The 24083-nt window shown below is 35.4% G+C and overlaps 1 protein-coding gene across 1 annotated transcript in view; it reads right to left on the bottom strand.

Annotated features, from left to right (window-relative positions):
- mtf2 (metal response element binding transcription factor 2) overlaps positions 1 to 23789 on the bottom strand; it is a 28829-nt gene extending 5040 nt beyond the window's left edge. The window contains exons 1-14 of the mRNA XM_056473066.1: positions 23598 to 23789; positions 22973 to 23171; positions 18196 to 18277; positions 13936 to 14028; positions 13737 to 13837; positions 10479 to 10627; positions 7080 to 7175; positions 6926 to 6994; positions 4694 to 4817; positions 4531 to 4598; positions 4263 to 4433; positions 3996 to 4098; positions 3813 to 3871; positions 3608 to 3715 (exon numbers count right to left, since the gene is read on the bottom strand). Coding sequence (XP_056329041.1) covers positions 3608 to 3715; positions 3813 to 3871; positions 3996 to 4098; positions 4263 to 4433; positions 4531 to 4598; positions 4694 to 4817; positions 6926 to 6994; positions 7080 to 7175; positions 10479 to 10627; positions 13737 to 13837; positions 13936 to 14028; positions 18196 to 18277; positions 22973 to 23171; positions 23598 to 23602 — 1427 coding nt within the window. The 5' untranslated portion in view covers positions 23603 to 23789. The remainder of the gene's footprint in view (positions 1 to 3607; positions 3716 to 3812; positions 3872 to 3995; positions 4099 to 4262; positions 4434 to 4530; positions 4599 to 4693; positions 4818 to 6925; positions 6995 to 7079; positions 7176 to 10478; positions 10628 to 13736; positions 13838 to 13935; positions 14029 to 18195; positions 18278 to 22972; positions 23172 to 23597) is intronic.
- Between the last annotated feature and the right edge of the window lie 294 nt (positions 23790 to 24083).

The following is a 24083-nucleotide window of genomic DNA, read 5'->3' as shown; positions in this document are numbered from 1 at the left end:
TAATAGTTTAATATTACAATTAATTAAATATATTTTCTATTCTAATGTATTTTAAAATCCATTTTATTATACATTATAATATAATCTAGGGATGCAAGATATATCGGCAGCCATATCAATATCGGCTGATAAATGCTATTTTTAATGTTCCTGTTATCGTTTAGGCCGATATCTTTAATCAAAATTAGGCCGATATTTTTAAGATGATAGATTATGTAAATGTACAGAGCTGCCCGTATCGCGCATGAGCGGGACGACCTTGTTCAGACCAGTGCACTATAACAAAGCTTTCCTAACATTAGTTATTCCTTCAAAGCCTGTCCTTTCTTCATGTGGTATTGCTGTGCATTGATATCTCAGTAAGTTATCATATTCCTTATCATTATAGATATGTTTGATATAGTGTCATTGTGTATTCTGGTTTAAATCACCTCAGGAAAAATTTTACATGTAAACATAATAGCAGTGATGCACACATGCTAAACAACTCATTGGGTTGTTATTATCAACGTGTTGCTTATTCAGTTTGATACGCATATTTTTAATGATTATAACGAGCGCACATGATGGCTATTACCACACAAACACATAATAAGCCAACAAAGCTCAAACAGCAGCAGGGGAGACGAGCGCCAGTCACTGAATCCAGCATAGATGTTCTCAACAGTCCACTACATGTTGTCTTTATATTCTGCACTGTGTTTGTCATAAAGCCATCTGTGCTCAAGTGTAGCAAAAATCAGACTCCCGAAGGCAAATCTGACTCCGCTACACATGCACGCGCATCACACAGCGCCTACAATTAAAGTTTCAAACTCACAGCGGTTTATCATATACCTTTCATCGATCATTTTTCTCACAATTAAAAAAACGAACGTAGAAGCGTTGTCTGAATAAAAAGCAGAACCTACATGTGTTCAAAAGAATCTAAAACGCCAAATATGATGAAAATGTTGCATTTTTTGAAGTAAAACATTATCTGTATTTAGCTTTTCCCTTGTACGGTGGCTCTGAACTGTCAAAACACCTCTTAAATCACGCTTTCAGACATTTCATTTGTACATATGTATATTACTGTAACCTTTTATTCCAGAACATTTGAGCTGGTTTCAGTTTTTAGCCCTTTCATTTTTATTTTATTTAAAATATATTTAACTTGTTTGTTAATTAATACATAGGTCTATGTAGTCAACTTGCAATTTTGAAATTATTGCGTTATTTTTGCTTTGAGTAGGCGACTGAGTTCATAAGATCAGATCAAACTTTTCTGAAGTTTTTAAAATAAAATCAGTAATTCAATCAGGATCTGTGCATCCCTAATATATTCCCATCTTTAGTGCCACTTGAACCTTTAGAAAGCATTTTAATAATCTGGTTTGCTAAAATAATTGTGGAAACGATGCATTTATCCAAATTTCTTTAATGAACAAAGTAAAAAAATAATTACATAAACAAGTTATTTGCACACTAAAGTCAGAAATTTGTTTGTATTGAAATATGAACAACTCGTTACAAACACAAACCTTGCACAATGAAGGCAGATTTATACTTTTGCGTCAAGCACACGCATATCAGGGTATATGCAGGAATCCTAAAGGTAATTTCAAAACCTTTGCAAGACTTTAAAGATAAATCAATGGAGCACAACAATGAAACAGAACTCGAATAAGCTCGGAAGAAACAAAGCTTGAAAGAATAAATTACGTGGTGGTTTTCAGCGACAGGTTTCAGCCACTGTTTAAACTCGTCTTTTTCCCACCAGAGTACGCAAACTTAAATTTTCCCTTTTTGCTGTCTGTTTCGCTCTATGGTTTTGCTACATGTGGAGAGCATCACATCACCTTCAGTGACATCACTCGGATGGAAGAGCTTGACACACCACAGCCCTAACCAATCGCATAGATCGAGCACGCCGTTGTTAATATTGAGAGGAAAATAAATATTTTTATGCTTTATCACGTAACAAAATTTAACACCTCGAAAATCAATTTTCAATACTATTTAAGACCGTACGGACACCCTGCATATGGTCCGGTGCAGCCATTGCAAGTTCGCATAGCCCTCGTCGTGGCTGAAGTCGACACTGACCTCTTAAAAAAAATTTAACTACACATCACAACGATGCATGAAGTTCTGTAATTGTCTGGCTTGGTAGCTGTGACTAGTGTGGGCGGTGCTGAGAACCGTGAGCCAGATGGAGCGAGAGTTTACAAGTGTCGAGTCACGTGAAAGAGCTCCTGATGGAAAGTTTTATTTCGTGTGGATCTTATGATTAAAGTGGTTGCACGTCCGCTGGTTCCCGCCTCTGAATGAACGAGTTTTAGCTACTTGTACAACACTTACAACCAGCTAGAGTATCAGAAACGTTAGCGACACAAACAGCACGCAGAAGTATAAATGAACAACTACGAACAAGGCATGCGCCGTGGGTCACGGCAATCGCTCTAAACAGAAGTATAAACCAGCCTCAAGTCCGGTGCGTATTAGTTAATGCATTCCACATAACGAAAAACAATTTGGAGTAAATTCAAGCGGAGATACTTTTCTCCTTTTTCAGGTTCCAAGAAAGAGGAATATGCTACATATTGTGTTCATTCAATACTAGAAGAGTTCAGCTCATTATCAAAGAGCTGCGCTGGATTATCCCCAAATCCAAGTTAATGTCAAAATTCCACTGATTCCCTGATACACTGCTTGTAATACTTCACACATTTACGCACAAACCCGGAACAGAGACTGGCAGCACCTATAGACATAATAGATAGAGGCTGCGTTGGCATCAGAGGATCGAATCAAATTGGACCATAAGGCAATTATAATGACTATGGGCAGTATGTCAAATGTATGGACACACACACACACACACCCCATACAGCAGCAGGAGTGAGGTGCGCTAGTCACTGAATCCAGCATATGGGTTCTGAACGGTCCTCCACATAAAAAAACATAGGTGCATAACTGAGTAGGATAAACCTTTTATTCAGTAAGAAAAGATGCGCCTAAACTATGATGGAAACACTTTTACCGAACAAATTCCAGTGTGCGCATTAAAAAAGGTCATGTGATTTTGTTATAAGAGACCATGTGATGATCAAAATGTGTGTGAATAGACAAACCAGCAGGCTGAGCACATTATAAAACATCTGAACTGTTGTTTTGGTCATTCTAAAAAGCCTTAACTATTTTAGTATTAGTGTCATTATATTATTAATTACCTCCAAAATCAAGAGCGTCTGTGCTCCGCGTCTCATGCCAAACACCACCACACGTTCACTGCGTGTCAGGATTGCCTTCTGAGGCGCAAGTCATTTATTAAATGAAGAAAAGATTCACGCAGTTTCTCTTATTGCTGCAAATTCAGTTTTTACTGTTGATATTTGGCGCCAGTTAATCAGGAAGTGATGATTTCGTTCACTTAGACTGGTTGGATGGAAACGTTGCTTTGTTCACATGTCTTTAATGCGATATTCCAGTTTTGCGCATAAAGTTAATTCACATTTTTGGATGGAAACATAGCTAATGTGAGGTTGAATTTTTTTTAACATGCGAAAATTACCAAAGAAAATTTCACATTTTTTTAATTATGATTAAATAAAAAATAAATGACCTGGACTGCCTTGAGAGGGTGGTTGAGGTAGTTTCACTGGTGCTGGTGCCTCCAACCGATTCAACATCTGAGGTACTTGATGAAGGCAAAAATGTTTCACTTTTGGCACTACAATATGAAGAGGAAAAATAAACAAATCCCATTTATCATTGGCTAATCTCACTTCAAAAAAGGACAATGTGCATGTTGTGTTGATCTCTCTCACCTTTTTGAGGCCATCAGGTCTAGTGAGTTATTGTCTATAGTTGGAAACTTTCCATCATTCTACAAAAAAAATAAATAAATAAATAAAAATAATAATTTTGTCCCGTTATAAATCATTTGTATGCATTTACAGTCTAAAACAAAAATAAGCATTTAAAAATAATATAAACAAAATCACTTGTACCTGTGCCAAAAGTTCACTTGACCTTCTCAATTTGGCCAATGTCTCTAAAGAGTGTGTGTGATGCTTCCTCTTTCCTTTCTTCACTGCTCCATTAGTAACAGGCCTAAAAGCAATTACAAAATACTGTAAAAATAACTTATTAAATGCTTCACATTTAATATAATAACCTTTATTTTAAAATATAATTTAAAATTTATTTTATATCTTTTAATATTCATTAATAAACCTAAACTGTATAAACCTGGGAGGAAATAAATGATGACTAACGTGGATGAAAGAGAGGGTTTGGTGGCCTTCCTGCCTTTGATTTTGATCTCGTGGGAGGCTTTTTCCGGCTCTCGGTCAGACAGGAGCTCGGAGCTCTGAGGGGCTGGTGGGAAGCGGATTCGTAAGCCAAATAGGTGTTTCTTCTTCTTGATCTCTTTCCCCGACATGAACCTAGGAGCCACCAGATCAACAAGACGAAGATAAATTCATTCAAGCTCTACTGTGTCTGGCTAAAATCTCCCAAGATGGATAACGCAGACAAACTCACATGTCGAGGTTGTTGTTAAGTGCTTCCAGGATGCATTCATATCGTTCTGCTCTTGGGGTCTCTGCAAGCTACAAAGCCAGAAAGGATAAGTACGGAGTTACATTAAGGCTGGTTGATTACTAAAAATTACAACTAAAAGAAAGAAAACAATACAAAGCGATACCTCTCCAAGCTGAAGCCTGTCCCAGTTTTCATTGATGTAAGTCATCAGTTCAAGCTCGGAGTCGAAGTATTTCTTTTTATGAATGACACTCAGGTTGTAGAGGCTCAGATGTGCAACATCTACCCTGTGAATAAAGACAACACACACAATAGAAAACACAAGTCCTTCATGAATCTAAAAAGAACAAAAACATTAACCTTTGTGTACTGTGCAAATTTGCTACCCTTTCGTTATGTTGGTGGCTGTTTTTACCCCATTGACTTCCATTGTGACATTTTTTGATTGCAAAGCCATGACACCATATAATCGTGCATTCTTGATTGTTGGTGATTTTCCCTATTAAGAAGAGGTCAAAGTGTATTTTTTTTTTACTGTTGATCACCAGTTGGCAGCATTAACCCTTTACATAGGCCTGTGCAAAAAAAAAAAAGTTTCTGTGTTTTACAGAGAGTTCTATTAAGTAAAACAGCAAATAATAGTGCACAAGCATAAATCCAGTTGCAATGTTCTGAGAGCTGAGCTGCTTATTTAGATTTTTTTCATACACATCAAGATAAATGTGCAAAGGTTTCTCTCTCACACAGTGTGCACCATATAGAAGGCAATAACTAAGCTTTTTTTGCACTGCAATTGATGATCAACAAGGAAAACCAGCAACAATGAAAAATCATATGCTGTCATGGCTTTGCAATCAAAACATTATTATTATGGAAATTATATATGGAAATTATAATAGAAATCAATGGAGCAAAAACAGCCAACAAAATAACAAAAGCGTAGTAAATTTGCCTATAGCGTATTGTTGAATTTTAAAACGTTTTTTCAAAGCATTTTCACAAAATACGTGTCAAAATAAGATGTCACCAAAACTCACTGCATTTGCTGAAACAGAGAAAACTGTGGCCAAATTAAGACTCAAAATCACCCCAGAGTGGATTAAAACATCCCCAAAAGCACACAAGGGTTAAAGGAGGAACCTAAATTCTGATCCATATTGATAATCATCTTCATGCTACGGCCAATACCGGATAAACAGCATTAGTATATGGTAACTCCTATTTAAATAATATACTATATTTTTAAATAAATGTAAAAAAAAAATAGCTGCCTAATTTTATATCATAATTATGTAATAAAATGTTTTGTAACAAACTAATATAAACCAAATAATAATAATAATCAAACGGATTACAACATTACAATGTAGAGTAGGAAACCATTTTCAAAAGAGGATAAAGGCTTCTATTGACACAAATTTTATGATTCATGTTGTGATTCAAAAGCTACAAATTGATTAAAATCTTTATATTGATTAGTAGTATAGATCAGGGGTTCTCAAACGTTTCAGCCCCCAAAATAACAACGTCAGTGACACGCGACCCCCATTTTTCTCGAAGGTGGTTATAAATACAAAAAACGTTGCACATACAACTATAGGCCAATACAAACATAAATAATTGAAAACACAAAAGTGCAACAGTCTAATAACCAACCGACTTTTTTTTATTATTATTTATAATTGAATATTAACCTCAAATATCTTATTTTTAATGTATTAGAGTGCCATGAAGGTTGTCAGGAAGTTTAACCTGGCCCCATAAATTCAATCTGCTGCAGCTGACGCTATTGCTGTGTGGTTAATCTAAACACCCCAGGGGTCGCAATCCAATGGAAATTTTATTTATTTATTTATTTTTTTAATCAAAACGTTGATGGATTTTTATTTGTATGTTGTTGTTGTTGTTGTTGTTGTTTCTTAAATGTTATCTTTAACAAGCTTTTGTGGGTTATAAACAAAATATGGTAACTCTAATAGTTTAATAAAATTTATTTGAGTTTTGGAAATCACCAAGCGATCCCTCGTCACTGTCCTGTGACCGCCACTTTGAGAACCACTGGTATAGATATTAATCATGTACAGTACTTAGAAAAAACCTCTAAGAAACTAATTTGTAAACTTCAGTTTACTGGAAACGCCATCATATGAGAATAATCATAAAATAATCAAATCTTAAACCATTTTTTAAAGAAAGCTTTAAGCGAGCATTAGTATAATTAAAATGTAAAAACAGAGGAAGAAAGAAATTAAATATCCAACACCTAAACATTCCAAGAGTGAAATAAGACCATTTATAACGCAATCGTTGTTCATCCCTTCTAAACAATGGCATCATCTGCGATCACTTGACAGATATATTAATTAATCACTCTGCAGCTATTAAACTGACTCACCATCTCAGAGGCAGGCGTTTGAGGTACTCTGGTCCACTATTACAAACGGAACAAATAAATAGATAGAACCTGAAAATAAAGACAGAGGCCGGTTACAATTATAACCAATCATCTGGGTTTAGTTTATTCAGATGATTAGAGAGCAGTACTTCACCTGTCTCCAAAGAGCATTGGCTTCTGAAAACACTGGATGCAAGCTTCATGAAACCACTGTTTACACTTGTTACACTGTAACATCTTCAGATACCAGCTGTGGGAGGAGAAAGAGCTATTAGAATTGTACTTTATAGCAGTTATTCTGTAGCAGTACTCTTGTGGTTAACAGATTAGTTCACTTCCAGAACAAAAAATATACTGATAATTAAATCATGACATTGTCATCAAAGACGACCAGTTGGACTTTTCTCCGTACAGGGAGGAGTCAGTGGTTTACATTTCTGAACTGCAGTTTTAATGCAAATAAAATGGCTTTAACTAGTGACACAATCTGAAAAAAGAACATTTATATGCATTTTTAACCACAAAAGCTTGCATCCTAGAGCAAGACAAGCTTACGTGATTAAAAAGTATTTACATTTTTATTTTGTAATAAAATTTGAAGCCCTTTGAAGCTGCATTGAAACTACGACATAGAACTTCAAACCATTGAAGTCCACTATATAGAAAAAAACCCTGAAATATTTAAAGGACCCATGAAATTAAAATAATGTTTCATAGATGTTAGTATCAGTATTGTTAGTTAAGATATCTATAGACCATTTTGAGGGATGTACACAATAACAATGGTCCTAATGTATTTCCAGTATGAAATTTTTAATTTCCAAAGCTTCCAAAAATCTAAAAAGGTCCACATATTGATAATGTTTTAACCATAAGATATGATTAAATTAGCTCTTGTTGCAGTTACAAAATAGTTTAACCACTAGGAGGAAATGTTCATAGGCCAGTGACACCACCACATTGAAATGGGGAAAAGCTAGTGAGCTCCAAAACAGTGACTAAATTCATGTTTAGGAGATATAAAAATAAACATTTAAACATGTTAAACATGCAATTAAGCCCAAACACTCTCACTGGCAGAGCGGTGATAACAAAACGTTATTGGCTGTTTTTTTAAAAGGGGAGGAGCTACACTATGTCCCACCCTCTCTTTGTGTCATGGTTGAGATTACGTCAAACATCGAATAAAAATGCACATTTCAAAGCATTTCACTGTACCTTTAAATTAAAATGCTTAAGAAACATGAACATGGGGGCGAGTAAAGTAAAGGACATTTATAGGCTGGGTTTACGTGACAACGATTTAGTCCAAAATAATATTTACATATACATGACAACATTTTAAAAACAATTCATCTATACGTGTATCTGTAAAAAAAAATAAATAAATAAATACATTTTTAAAAAAAATAAAAATTTAACAAAACGCTGTATTACGACAAAATACTGCATTACTTATGCCAGGCTAGTAGCTGGCGCTGTCACCTTGTCTGTAGGACGTACCAGAGGGAAGCAACAATTGGCTCACGTACCAAACACTTATTTATTCTCCCAGTTCTGATCCAAAAACACCTTTTATACGCATGTTGTAGGTGCTAAAAGTGTAAATACAATTTGACGTGTGCATCGCCGCTGTTGAAATATTAAAAGTAAATCCACAACTTGCTGAAAAAGCATTGAAAAACTGAATAGCAACATACTCTGCCACTGCAGTGTATGTCAAAAAAAAAGTGTGCATGACACCACTGTTTTCACAGATTCCTTTAAAATATGCATTTTTATTCAATGTGTGTTGGCGTAATCTCAAATCGCAACATAAAGAGAGGATGGGACTTAGCGTAGCCCATCCCCTTTTAAAAAAACAGCCAATAGCGGTATGTTTTATCACCGCTCTGCCAGTGAGAGTGATAAAGTTCGAGCACATCAAACGAGAAGTATCTTGAAGGGGGTGGGGACATGTCAGATTCTAAAGAGCATTTGATTGGTCACGATTTGATGAAAATCTGAAGTATGAGGTGAAGTGAATAAAACAGTTAATGCATTCAGGAGGAAGCAACAAAATACAAGCTTTACATGTTTATATTGGTTTAATTTCTTCTAAATTCAAATGTTTTCTGTTTTGGTACTAGATTATAGATATCTCAAAAACTAACAACACTAATACTAACATCTAAACATTTTTTTTATTTCATAGAACTTTTAATTGGTTATTTACATGAAAACAACTGGGTGTAAAGGATCACGGTTGATCCGTCAATCATACGGATCACAAGTTCACAACCCATGGTTCGGAACACATGTGACCCACGGATTATAAAATTTTTTTTACTGGTGGATTAATCCTAAATGTGTAACGATCACAGACAGAGATCACCTCTTGCGTGATTCAAATAACATATATGAAAGCATTTAGGCTTTCCAGTAAAATATATAGATGACGGAAGAAGTTGTGGTCGTTTATTCGGCATGTGCTGGGCTTCTTAGGTTATTAAAGGTGTTTTCTGTCACTACTTGTTCAGCCTGCATTAATGCATTCAGTGCATGCTCCATGATTAATCATTAAAAGATCAGGATGTCAACACCTACGCAACAAATTAAATGATGGTGATTTGCACATGTTTATTAATCCTTCGAATCTCTGTATTCGAATCACTGGGTTTGAAAAACACAAAAATTAAGAGATTCAGTCTTTAGTCTTTTGAGTTACAAACAGTCAAATAACACAGAAGTACTGGGATAACAGTTATAGTTTAGATTAAACCACTGATGTTTGTGGTAAAGATTAAAATCACCGTCATATGCATTTAATGATGCTCAAAAATGAAAGTTGTAGGCAGCAATTACATTTAACCAAAAGGTGGAGACAACCAGCCATAAAACATGCCACTGAATAATTCTTCAAAAATGAAACATCTAGCAATGAAACATGAAGTTTTATGAGTGAATAACTTAATCATTTATTGAAAATGAGATTAAATATAAATATGGGTTGTACAAATTATGTTACATTTATACATTTAGCGTTAACAGCAACAGTAGTAGTAACAGTGAATTTTTTCTACAGTACAGAATATTTTACAGTTTATTTTTATTAAGCTAATTATTTCTTCATTTTATTTTTAATAAAATTACAGGTTCTAAGTTCTGTTTGGTAAGGTTTCTTACAGTACTGTTTTTGTAATGGAAAGCAAATTACATTTGTCTCCTCTCCTTTTTGGCTGATCCGAAAAATGGCCCAATACGTGATTTAAAAAAACCATAACGTGATCCAAACCTTGAGATTTTTGATCAATTACACCACTAGAAACAATACAATATCCAGCAACATTTTCAAAAACCCAAGTGTTTTCAGCCTCCAAAATGCTTTTGTTGAGAAAATAAACAGGCAAAACGCATTAAAAGTTTCCCTGATTTTTGGCTAAAATGTCATCATGTAAACAGTCACTTATTCTTAAAGTGAACTAATCCTTCAAAAACCTGTTCTTTGTGAGGTTTATTCTGAGAACAACTACATCAGCAGTTTTAAGAGATGATGTCGGAGTGAAACGCTTACTCTCCAGGTCCACCGCAGTAGCAGTAGCATTGCTGGATGTTGGTCTTGTGGCCCTGGTCCCACATTAATTCTTCAAGGGCGTATGGTAGAGACTGCTTCATTTCCTGTAGGGCTTTGGCGTTTGGCCCCTTCTTTAGTGCACCGCCTCTCTACAATTTCAGAGACACAACCACAACAATTCATGACAGATAAACAAGCCTCTGGTCTGCATGCCAAGTCATTTCATTCTAAGGTGGAGTCAGAACTTTGGAGATTTATTCAAAACAGTCTTCACATATCCCTTCTAGTCATACCAGCAAAACAAGAAGAGAGTCAGGGGATTTCAAAGGGTTGGCTGCACTTTGGACTACAGTTGAAATGTTTGAGGTCAGGAAGATCTTTAAATAATTTATAATTCGATTTAATATATGGAAGGATATCGCAGACAATTTTCTAATTGATCAAAATCAACAAGATCAAATCTTTTAAGTTAATTAACAAACTTTATGAAAAAAATTTATCTAAAATGTTAATTTTGTCAATTTCTTACAGAAGCTCTCTTTTATTTATTTAGAAATTGTCATTATGTTGTACAATTTCAGAAACAGAGACTGTAAAGTTCAAAACACCACATCGACTGTGAGTGACGTCACTACCAAATACAAATGCGCCCAATAAAGTAGTCCTACCCGTTTCATTTGATTGAAAGGTTTCAGTGTAGACATCAGAAATTCAAATGTAAAAGAATTTGCAATTCCATTTGAGTTTTGGAAAGTTACATGCATAACGCAGAGAAAAAGAAAGAGCAAATGGAGCAATTTATTTTGCCATTTGTTAGGGATGCACGATATATCAGCGGCTATATCGTTATCGGCCAATAAATGCTATTTTGAATGTTTTTGTTATCGGTCTGATGTCATAATTAAGGCCGATATCTTTAAGCCGATAGATTACATAATTATACAGAGCTGCCTGACGCATGCGTGGGTTGAACTTGTTTTGACTTGTCCAGTGCACTGGAGCTTTCTTCACATTGTTTATTCCTTCAAAGCCTGTCCTTTCTTTATGTGGTTGACAACTCAGTAAGTTACCATATTCCTTATCATTATAGATATGTTTGATAGAGTGTTACTGTGTATTCTGGTTTAAATCGCCTCAGGAAAAATATTACATGTGTAAACATAATAGCAGTGATGCACACGTGCTTAACAACTCGTTGGGTTGTTTGTTATTTAATATGATTATTTGTTATCATCAATGTGTTGCTTGCCATATGTTGTTGATGCAAGATTGTATTCAGTTTGATCGGCATATTTATAATGATTATAATGATGGCTATTACCATGCGCACGCACACACATAATGTGTATAAATGTGTAATAACTTCCCTACTGCTGTTTAGGGTGCTGTGGAGATGTGTGCCAGTCACTGAATACAGCATAGGGGTTCTCAACTGTCCGCCACATTCTGTCTTTACGACAAACACAGTGCAGAATATAAAGTCATCTGTGCTCAATGCTCAGGTGTATCAAAATCAGACTCCCGAGGACAAATCTGACTCCGCTTTGTGTGCACGCAGATCACACAGCACCTGCGGTTAAAGTTTCAAACTCACAGCAGTTCATCATAAACCTTTCATCAATCATTTTTCCCGCAATTGACAGCAAGAATGAACATAGAAGCATTGACTGATTGACAAGCAGCACCTACATCGGTTCAAAAGAATCAAAGCTAATGGGACAAATTTATGCCACATTTTCTAAAGTATTACTATCAGTACTATCTGTACTAGCTTACTATCTGTAAGCTTTTCACTTGTAAAAAGTGGTGGCTCTGAACCGTCAAAACAGCTCTCAAAACGCGTTTTCGGACATTACATATTAGTACACATGAACATTGATGTAACACGTTTTATTTAAGAACATTTCAGTTTCAGTTCTTAAGTTCTTTCATTTTTATTTTAAAGTATTTTTTTTTTTACTTGTTTGCTATTTAAATCCCATTTTGTTATTTAACCTCTTTTATGCAACAGTAAAGTTGCCTGTTAATTTGTTATGCGAAGAAAAATGTTATGATTTATGTGAAATAGTGAATATATCTATTTAATCACTTTGCAATTTTGAAATTGCTTCTTTGCTTTGAGTAGTCTATTCAGTTTATAAGAGCAGATCAAACTTTTATGAAGTTTTTAAAATAAAATCAGTTGTTCACTGTATAAAAATAGAACATTTTGAAATATTTCTATTTATCGGCTATAAAATATCGGTTATCTGGCTCTAAATCTTAAGAGTTATCGGTTATCGATACCGGCCAAATAATCCATATCGGTGCATCCCTACTATTTATTTAGATATGTCAGGATCATGGCTTGTAAGACATTAGAAATGCATTTGCAATGAACTTTGCTTCTTCATTTGCAAATGGTAGTGCGGGATTTGCTATTGCATTTTGATTATGAAATAATTTATATTGAACACATAATGAAAATGCAATTGCAACTCCTATTTGTTCTATTAAAGTGTCTAGGATATCTTTCCATATCAATATATTAAAAAGACAAAATACTTATTTTATTTTTAAAATGGCAAAATAAATAAACAACAACTGGACCCGGAGTAAAACGTGCAAATATTTGGGGTGGCCACTTTTATTTTATGACTTCTGTTTAATAAAAAAATATCACTTTTGTTTATTTTCTTTTTTTATTTATTGCCATATCAGCAACTTTAACTATTTCATGGCAACTTCATAAATCAATAAGAGACAAAAACAACTTCAATATCAAATTGTTGATATTTGAGGTGTCGTAAGTACAATCTAATTTATATTTTTAATAAAGTCTCAAAGCAGCATTTTTACATTATTATGAAACAAAAATACTGTTCTCTTAAACTTTCTTTTCAATGAATCCTGAAAAATATTATCAGTTATCTTAACATTTCTTACTTTTTTTTTATTATTATCCGCATTTTAGGGTTTTATGGTACAAAATTGTATTTATGCAGTTAGCATATTGCATTTCTGACCTGATAACTACTCATTTTAAATTTGACAGGAATTGTATATTGTCAAAAAAGTTAGACCTTAAAACTGCAAACACAAATTTATACGAGTGGATTAAACTTGCAACTCAATGCAACTCAAATATTAGCTTTCTGCAAGATTTTGTTAGGTTGCAGTACCAATACACATGTCCACACCTGTGATCAGCAACAGATCTTTTACTATTTACTACATAAAGTTATTTTGCAAGCTGGAGAGAATGTGACATCAACAAACCTTTGTTGTTGTGGCAAACACGCACTGTCTGCAGAGCCATTTGTCATCAGAGTCAATGACACTGGAGTCAATTACAGGAGCATGGCATAGCTGATGGTATCCTGTGGGAAAACAAAAATCATCAACAGTGAAATATGCAAACCGATCCCTAATATGGTTGAGAGAAGTGACTCAGATTTACAATTAGGATAGAGTCTACCTTGACCACATTTGTCACAGATGACGATTTCATTAGGGGGCTCAGAGCTTTCATTCTGGCATATGGAGCAGAGCATCTCCCCTCCACTGTCCCCTGGAGAAAAAAAGACAAAATTGGACAACTGTTTGACTACATCTGTGAATGGTGGAACGTTTATAGGAGGTCAAAGTGTCTAAACTGGGTGTTGTTCCGAGATAATTTTCCAGAATGTCTAACGAGAATTGTGTAAACAAAAAGAAGCATCAGTCGTCAGAGATGGTAAATAAACACCACAGCGAAACACTTCACTGGAACTGCCACCTCAATCAATTAAAGATAAAATTAGGAGCAAGTTTCTGTTACGAGTATGATATTTATGTTATTTCAGTGTTTATATCAACTGGTTGTTCGCAATGCAAAAGTGGGTCAGAGAAACTGTTTGAGTGGGTTGCTGAGAGATGCATGATATTGATTTTAAAAGATGCATGTGAAAGCTCTTGACACTTCTGTCAGATGTAGCCCATGTGTGTGAAAAAAAATCCTCCCACTTTCACCTAATAAACTTTACTGACCTGTCAGCTGTTATGCAATTATTGCACTGTTCAACTGCAGTGACATTTTATATCACTTCCCTATTAATAAAGTGCAAAAGAACTTGGAAAGAAAAGTGGCTCATGGCTCATTACAGTTTGCAAATTTTATTGTATCAACAAAGAGTAGTTTGAGACTGCAATTTAATGTTAATAAGTATTAATATTATTTCCGTTTAGGCATAGCTATTGGAAGATTCAGGAAATTTCAGATATTTTGATGCTTTCCTATATGGACAATACAAACAATGTGTATAAACACAGATACATTTGCCTTCACACCCTATGGAGTGAGACTGCGGGAAAAAGCTCATTCCTTCGTTTCTCTCCCGCACTCCCTTCCCTTCACCCAACTCACACAGAACGGTCATCTCAAAGTATGAATGTTCTGCATCAATGCAAGTGACTTTTTACATCATGTTTGATATCATTTGTCTCAGTGTTACTGGTACAGTGGTCTAGTTCTCATAGAAATAGGCATAATCTAAGTAAACACTTGAAACTTTAGCTATCTTTGACCCACTGCAGAAGGGGTGTCATTTTTCATGGCTCCCTACCCAAATTACCTTCTGATTCCCACAGCAGGTGGGCTTCAATTGTTGTTTCAAACACCCCCACTTAGAGAATGTTTTACTATAGGTAGACTATTTAAGGAAAAGCGTCAAGAAGCTCAGGGTGAGTCTGCAATCAGATCAGCCCATAGTATAGAGCTCATGCTCTATACTATGTATATTTTGAAGTCAGGTATGCATCTTTTGATCTTAGATTTAACTTTGAGAATTTGTTGTCTTGTATTGATTGCTTATGAATTGACTGAATAATTGGCATAATACACATTTACCAAACTAATAAATTGTTATGTTTCAGATTGTTCTAATTTATCTTGTATCATTAGCTCTAGAAGATTACGTTAAGTCCATAACAACACAAGCCCCTGTACAGGTTAGTAATGGACTAAAACACGATAGACAGAGCAGCATGGCACACTATACGATGTTCTTCTACGTATACTTAGACTGTAAAAGGCTAATAATGGGTTTTTCTATTTATCTCAAGTATTGTTGAGATCAATCTTAATGTGGGTGGGCTTTTATCTCTAAACTTATAATACTACTTAAATCATATAGTGATTACTCAAAGTTACTAATAGTTTGAGTAAATTGGTCTGCTTAATTCTATAGTAATGATTATGGTATGATTAAATAGTTTTGTTTCAATTTAGTAGAGGTCAGATGTATGGGGACTATACCAAAATATTCTAATCAGAGTAAGTAGGGTTCTGCCTTTTAATCGCCTTTGTTTAGTGACCAAGACTGACATGCTTGTGTTTAAGTGATAGTGTACTCGGCCGGTACAAAACTCGGGATGTTATTGACCTTATTCTTGAATGGGAAAGTGCGAACGTTTTTGCAATTGTTTTAGAACTAGGAATAATAAACGAAAATGGTCAAACTACTTACTCTACAAACAAGCGTTTGCATGACAATACAGACAAAGTAGAATAATATCATAAGAAAATATCAGTTTGCAACACCAAGCAGCAAAACGAGCTAATTTTAATGTTTAAAAATGAATGGAAGTGAATGAGACCGGAAGTCTCGAGCCAAAATGAATCAAATGGCTGCGCCCACTCGTACGCGAAGAAGGTGAATAGGAATATTAATGATTGAGTGTAATATATAGAAACAAGATTAAATAAAATAATGAAACTATTTAAATTAATTACAATAAGCTTGTCAATGTTTTTATGATTGGAGTCCAAAAAAAGAGGATAAATATATTAATATTCCAAACCACCACATATTAAAATTGAAGTAAGATATGAGTTAAGTTTAAAGTCAACCTTCATCCACCAGTAAGCACCACCGGTGGACCTTACACTATGTCAAGTATAGTGGGATGGTGCTTGTCTTTATTTTATATATAATTCTGGCATTTTAGACACAGTATTGTGGCTCTTTGTTGTTCCCAAATTAAAATACTTCCAATAGCGAAAACAAGATTTGGGAATCTCAATGCAGTCTTTTGGTCCAGTTTGCATGAAGTGAATGCATGAGTCAATGATCAATTCATGAAGATACTCGCTTCATTTATTAAGAAATCAGTGGTTTTGAACAAATCATTTGAATGATGTAAAAGAATCCCTCATTAATGGTTGGCACACATCAAGCCAATGGTCAGTTGAGCTTCGTTGGTCAGCGTTGGTCTGGTGTGTTCCACAAGTCACCTCTCATCAGGTTACTGACAAGAGCTCGTTGGCCAAACTCAGCCTGTCAAATTAGCATCAGAATTTCGGCTGAAGAGAGCGCTCCGAGTGCTTATTCAGCAACGAATCAGAGCGCGAGTGTAATGTATTGAAAGTACATAAGTAAACAATTCAAGCCAAAAAGGAATACAAAGAGAAAGTGATTTCGCAACATTTTCCAGATGTTTCAAAACTATAAGAATTTTTAGGTGCCGATCACACCAAACGCTTTTACGTTCCAAAAACGCATGGTGCACCACAATGCCTTTTCCTTTTAAGAAAAAAAGTGTGGTGCACTTTTTATGTCGCAAGGCAACGACTGAATCAGCTGCGTATTTTTAGCGAGTTTTACTGTTGAAAAAGACACGACTGACGAAACATGCTTTTCTGCTCAGAGTTTACTTTTTTCAACTGAGCACCCAGTGCACAACAGCAAAAACGCAAGGCGCACAGGGTGCATAAGCAGCACACAAGACATATTTTCACGAGCAAATCCCACCGTGGTGAGTGACAATTACTGTCATGATGGTACTAAATGCAGATTTGTCTGTATGCCTCAGAACTTCGGTTTCCTTTTGCATAACTTATGGTGCAGGCATAAATGTGGCTCTCATTTCAATCAGCTTATGTGCATTTGTTATGTTTACGACGAGACGACAACACAGTTGGGTTTTGTTGGTGCTAGTTATTTGGCGTTGGCTTGGTGTTTCCTGGCCTTAAGATACCTTTTGACTGCTTCAGTGGCTGGTTTGAGCCTGGCATGGACAAATAAATATTACAAAAACAAATAACCAATTGTTACACAGCGACAGATGTCATAGGTTCCCTATTCTCATCTCCTGGTTAAATGTGGAACTTAAGGTTTGTGTAAGCTTGAGACCCCATCAACTGACAGCTGTCAACTGTCAGGGACAAATTAAGAGATAGCTCAGGCTGAGAAAAGGAGATAGGGAAAAGAAACCAAACAGCAAAACCACAAGTCTGACTGCATGAAAGCAGCAGCATAATAGGAGAGATTGGTCATCTTCCATTAAAAATCATGAGGGAGGAAAGACGGAAGATGTGCTGTTCGCCCAAAATTAAAAACTTGACATTTTTTCCACCATTCACTTGTTCCAGACCAGAGTTTTCATTCTGTTGAGCACAAAAGATTTAAGAAAAATGTTGAAAATCTGTAGCCACTGACATCCACAGTTAGAAAAACAAATACCACGGAAGTCAGTGGTTATAGGCTTTCAACATTCTTAATCATCTTTTGTGTTCAACAGAACAAAATTATTTAAATCAACTGGAGAATCAGTAAATGACAGAATTTTTATTTTGGATGAACTATCCCTTTAACTGTAAGAGTATCTGTATTATAATTAGAAAGTAGATGGAAAAGTCCATCAATGAGATTCTCATCCCAGAGATGCCATCTCTAAATGTAAAAGAGTTTGCATTTACCTGTTTGAATGTCCTTCCACAGAACCCAGGACTTAGACTGATCTTCAAAAATCACAAAGCAGCGACGCTTATGTTTATCTATCTGTAGAAAGCACAAATCAAGAGAAGATTACTCCAGGGAAAAGCTTTTCAGTGATAATGAAAAATATTTTCAGCACCATTGGTTCAGAAAAAGCATTTCACAGATTAAAGGGATAGCTCTCCCAAAAAATGTACTCATTATTTACACACCCTCAGGTGGCTCCAAAATTCTGAGCTTCATTATTCTGTAGAACACTAAAGAAGATGTTTGGAGGAATTCAGAAAACCTGTAACTGTTGACATCCATAGTGATGAGAAGATCAAATCATCTTACTGACTCAGACTTGAGTCTCGTTCAGCAAGATGAACAAATCTTTGAGTCATTTCGTTCATTTTGAAAAAATAATTCTATTGCCTTTCGTCTAGAATTAGTTCAGCTCACCACTATTCTGACAAATCTTGTTAGGGTCGCTTGTATGGCACAGTCAGACCTATATAATCATAACCAAAGCACACAGTCTGAGCTAAAAAGACCCATTGGTAGTTCATCTTTTGAATTTTGTGGTTTTTGAGTTATCCGTTTATCATGTGATTGCACCATATCAGCTTAACCTATACAGTCTGAGCTGTGATTGATTCGGTCAAGTCTCCAGTCATTGAACGATTTTTGGTTCATCACATAAAAGACCAAATGAAGTCAAAATGATTGGTTCTTCTCTATCATACAGATAAACTTAAAAAAAAAAAAACTGACCAAAAACCTTACCACATTTAATATTACAGAAAAGAACCATTATGGCAGAGAATCAAACGTTTATAATGGAGCTACAGTTTGAGCTCAGAAATACATCACAAAAATGCACATATTGCATAATAATAATAATAATAATAATAATAATAATAATAATAATAATAATAATGATGCATTCGTTTCTAACGAGTATTAGGAATTATTTAATAACTTCTGTATCAAATCCTGCTATCAAATCATATAAAAAGACAAACAACTTAAACCAGAGTCGTCGACAGGTGAACGGATCAAATCTGGTCTTTCAGGTGTTAAAAAAAAAATGACTCAAAAAAAAAAACACAACAGAATACACTAAATGAATTTATGAATCCTCTGCCCTACAAGGGCAATTAGTGCATAAGCGAATGAATGAATCACTCCCTGAGAGGACTAAATGAATTATTCTTTCAAGATCAACCCATCATTATTCCATAGTAGGAAAAACAAATACTAAGGAAGTCAATGGCTACAGGTTTTCAGCTTTCTTCAAAATATCATCCTTTGTGTTCAACAGAAGAAAGAAAGTCATAAAGGTTTGTAAAGGGTATGTAAATCATGAGTAAATTTACAGTTTTGGGTGAACCATCTCTTTAAAAAAAAAAGGGCATTAAAGAACTATAGTTTCAAGAAGCATCGTATGAGACAGTCAAATTAAAAGTGACAAAAAATACAAATTATTTAAAGTTGCATATAATTAAACAAATATTTATACATGCAAGAATTTTCATTACACAGCAAGGAGCATTACTCTCCTTGAGGTTCAATCATTGAATATTAAAATGAAATTTATTTTTATTGGGCTTAGTCCCTTTATTTATCAGAGGTCGCTACAGCAGAATGAACGGCTAAATTAACCAGTATGTTTTATGCAGCGAATGCCCTTGCATCCGCAACCCAGAACTGGGAAACACCCATACACTCTTGCATTTAACACACATACACTATGGCCAACTTAGCTTCTTCAATTCACCTATAGCACATGTCTTTGGACTGTGTGGGAAACCCACGAGACACAGGGAAAACATGCAAACTCTACACATGCCAACCGATCTAGCGACTTTCTTGCTGTGAGGCGACAGCGCTAACCACTAAGCCACTGTACTATATATAATTATATTTATTTATTATTAATAATAACCAACTGCTTTCAGTTTCTTTCCTCTGTTGAACACAAAAGAAACTTTGAAGAATGTTGAAAACCAGTAGCCATCCACTTCTTTTTTGTATGCTTGTTTTTGTGTCCAGCATTCTTCGAAACAGCTTCTTTGTGCTCAACCGAAAAAAATTAAACTTATAAAGCTTCAAATCTACATGAGGATGACTTAATATGAAGTACGTTTTTATTTTCTATTGAAATGTCCCTGTAAGGCATAAACATTCAAAGTGGATTTAAAGCATTAATGCACAAGAAACAAACACTTTAATAAAGGTTGATTATATAAATTTTTTTTACAGTAAACATTGCTGTTTTTTTTTTACAGTGGAATACATTGTTAAACTCCCCAGAACACACAAAAGCAATGTTGATTTGTGTATTTATTCTATTTTATTTATCTAAGCTTGTTATGTGTTTATAATATTTCCTCCAGATGCACTCTACAAATTCACCCCGGTTGCACCAAAATAATGAATTATTTCCAAAGAGAGCAATTTCAAGCCATCTGTTGAAATTGTTTGCATTTTGCAGAAAAAAAACAAAAAAAAAAACAATCGCAATGTCAGGTTTTTTGGTGCACCTCATTACAGATGTTTTCAATATTACTATTAGGGCTGGACGATATTGGAAAAATCTGTGGAAATTACGATTTTTATTTTTCTTTATTTTTTTTTTTTTCCGCAATATATATTGCGATATGAATACAATTTCAATAAGATAGTTTGAATAGTTCTATTTTGAATGAAATCATTAATTTAGATTGACTGGGATATTTTTGTAGTGGATTGAATCAAACAAATTGCAAGCACAAAAAGGTTTGATGGATTAAAAAAAAAAAGTGTAATAAGCAGTGCTTTATTGTTTTCTGGAGAGTTGAACAGTAGTCAGATTAGGGTTGCACTGATCCCGATACTTGGATCGGATAACGGTTCGATACAGAACAATTTTTGCTGGGCAGGGTCTCGGCCAGCTGGTACCAATCCAAATCCAATCTTGAGAGTGCGCTATATTCTGTGTAATAAGCCAACATAAGCCATGAAAGTAGCCTATAATAAGGCCCTAGAAAGTTGTCATGTAGGCTTAAAATATGCCAAATGTTCTGAAGCCGTTCTATAGTTTAAAGTTAAGTACAGATGAATATTCAAGTGGTTAAATTCATGTTCAAATCAGTGCTTCAGTCCATTCATTCAAAATTCAAACTGCATGTCGCGTTCATGACAAGACAAACAACTTTTTCCAAGATTATTTGTTAGTTCCTGTTATTTTAAATAATCAGTGGAGAAATGCATTTAGTTTTGCATTAAATGGGTTCATTTTGACCTGCAACAAGGAGTTCATTGCTGTTTCTAAATCATGTTGCGCTGTGTCTGTTAGATCAGCAGACCGCATTCGCAACACTGGAGTAGAGAGGGTTATTACCTGCTCTTCACACACAAATAAGGCCTACCAGAAATGTTACATTAGAAAAGGCTCAATGGTACACTGGACAGATCCTCAACACACTGATTTCTTCCCTTTGTGCTGCTAAGTTTTGAAAGTGTCCGCAGATACCGAAGGGCTATGCGCGGTGTCTCCGTGATTCATCAAGCGCTTCATTCATGCACCAGCTGCGCAGATGCGACGTGAGCCGCTTTATAAAATTATTCTGTAATATTAAAAGTTTCTGTTCTCTAATCCTTCTGACTGAGTTTATTCTTCCGAGGGGAATACTTTCAGAGCTGCGAATAGTTTGTAAAGCCTGGCTCACTGTGGTCAAATTAGTTAATTAAATTAATAAAAGTGAAACTGACAACGCAATACGGATTGTCATTAACAGAAAATTATTTAGCCAAATAAAGGCTACTCTAAAACTGTGAATATTTCACTGTCATTTTTATTTATATTAATATTTTAACAGACCGGTTTGTGTTTTGATTAGGGTCAATAGTGGCAGCCTATTACAGATTTCAAAGAAGAATCTTAATTATAAAAAAGGAACCATAAGCCGGACCACACCAGATCAATGTCATAATGAATCCTCAAATAATGTAGACCAGTTTATAGCAAGCATCATGTTTTTAGATAGATTGTGCCTTCTGTCATATACAGTATAGGCCTATAGGTCTGTTATTTATAATAAAGAAGATATATTATTTGAGTTATTCGAGAGAACTATAGAAACTGTTATGCTTAAAAACAAACAAACAAACAAAAAAAACAGCACAGTATGGGGATCGGATCTGTATCTGACGATACTCTGAATTTTGGTATCGGGATCAGATGAGTCCAAAAAATATGGTATCGGTGCACCCTTAAGTCAGATATTCAGGTACAGTAATTGAATAATCAAATGTAATGTGAAATAACACTGTACAGTCTTCATTGATGAAAACTATAATCCCAGCTCAACATACCACGATGTGACTATCGCGAATGCACATATTGTGATATCAAGGCTGAAACAATACACTGTGCAGCCCTAATTACTATCCTATAGTAATATAGAAATGTACAGAACCCAATTTAAAAATAATCTCAAAGTCAAAAAAGCTGTGCAATAGTAATGTCAAGATAAAATTCTATTACATTATTTTTGGACAGATAAAAAATAAGCACAAAGGAAAGTGCACATCATTTGGTTTTCTATTAAAGATGAGGTTTATTTGAAATTTTTTCTTCAGTTCTTTAGAATATAAATTATCTGTACCATATAAAAGTGCAACCCACAAATTAAAATGTATATCAACACAAATTATGAATTCAACTTGCCATTTAATATCCTAACTTTCTAACATTTAAGTTAAACAGATTGCACATAATCTCTTACACACCTTGGAAATGGTGCCCAGGTAAAAGAGGCCATCTGACCACCGTGCCAGGACGTCCTGTCCTTCCTCAAACTTGCCAGCAAGCTTGGTCGTGTCAGTCAGCCCATCTTTCAGGGGAAATCGGGGCAAGGACACAGGGGACTTGTGTTGGCGATTTGGAGTCTTTTGATGGGCGGCCAGGTTATCTGCACTTGCTGAGTCTCTGTCAAATGAGCACAACAGTTAGTACACAGACACAAAAAAAGTATTTTATATATGCTCAAATACACAAACCAAGGCAAAACACATAACATAAGCAAGTAATTCAGGTGTAAAATGAGGGTAGGGCTAGTATATTAGGGACTTGAAAAGACTGGTCAGTGAAGCGCCCATAAAAAATGACAGTGAAGCAAAAAAAGCCTCTTTTGTTAGCAGTATAGCTGGAGAGAGCTAACAGGGTTTCTCAATCAAAACAATGTGCCATTAGACAAAAGCCTCCCGTTCAACAGCCCGAAGAGTTTGTTATAGTGGAACCTGAAAATGTACGTTTGGAGGCAGCAATTTTACCTACTGTTAAGAGAAAGATGATCCCCCCGCACACCCCCTTGTTGTATTGTAACAGACTGGTTGCTGTCTGGGTCTCTCTTACCTCATTCGGCCACTTTCCCGGGTTACAATGCCTCACAATTACAAAGAACTACCCATAAACGGGCAGCAGGAGCTCCGCTGTCAATCGAGGTGGTGCTGCTGCTTTTGAGAGATGATTCAAACGCCTGAAGTGTTTCAGACTGTGGTAAACGGCTGCTTTTGATCGCTCGCTCTCGCCATTTTGGTTTCCCGCTGAGCGGCGAGTGCATTATGGGACGCGCTCGCGCTCCGCACGGACTCACTTTCCCTCACAAATTTGAAAAAGCGTTAGTGGGAGGATGTTTACCTCACTCACCGTCACTTTACTCGCTTCTTTGTCACGAAACACTTCCGCAACACTGCTCTGCTTTTACATTCACACCAAAATGTTGTGTTTTTTTCTCAGAGACAAAAAGCATGTCAGCGGTTACAAAGGGAAGTTATCTTTTAAAAATTAATTTGAAACACATGTGGCAAGGCCTTCATTTTCAACCTTGCTGGATTCATG

This window comes from Danio aesculapii, chromosome 2 (assembly GCF_903798145.1).
Source record: "Danio aesculapii chromosome 2, fDanAes4.1, whole genome shotgun sequence".
In the NCBI taxonomy this organism is placed as follows: domain Eukaryota; kingdom Metazoa; phylum Chordata; class Actinopteri; order Cypriniformes; family Danionidae; genus Danio; species Danio aesculapii.
Note: the sequence above shows the minus strand (reverse complement) of the source record. Positions and strands in the feature narration are given on the sequence as shown.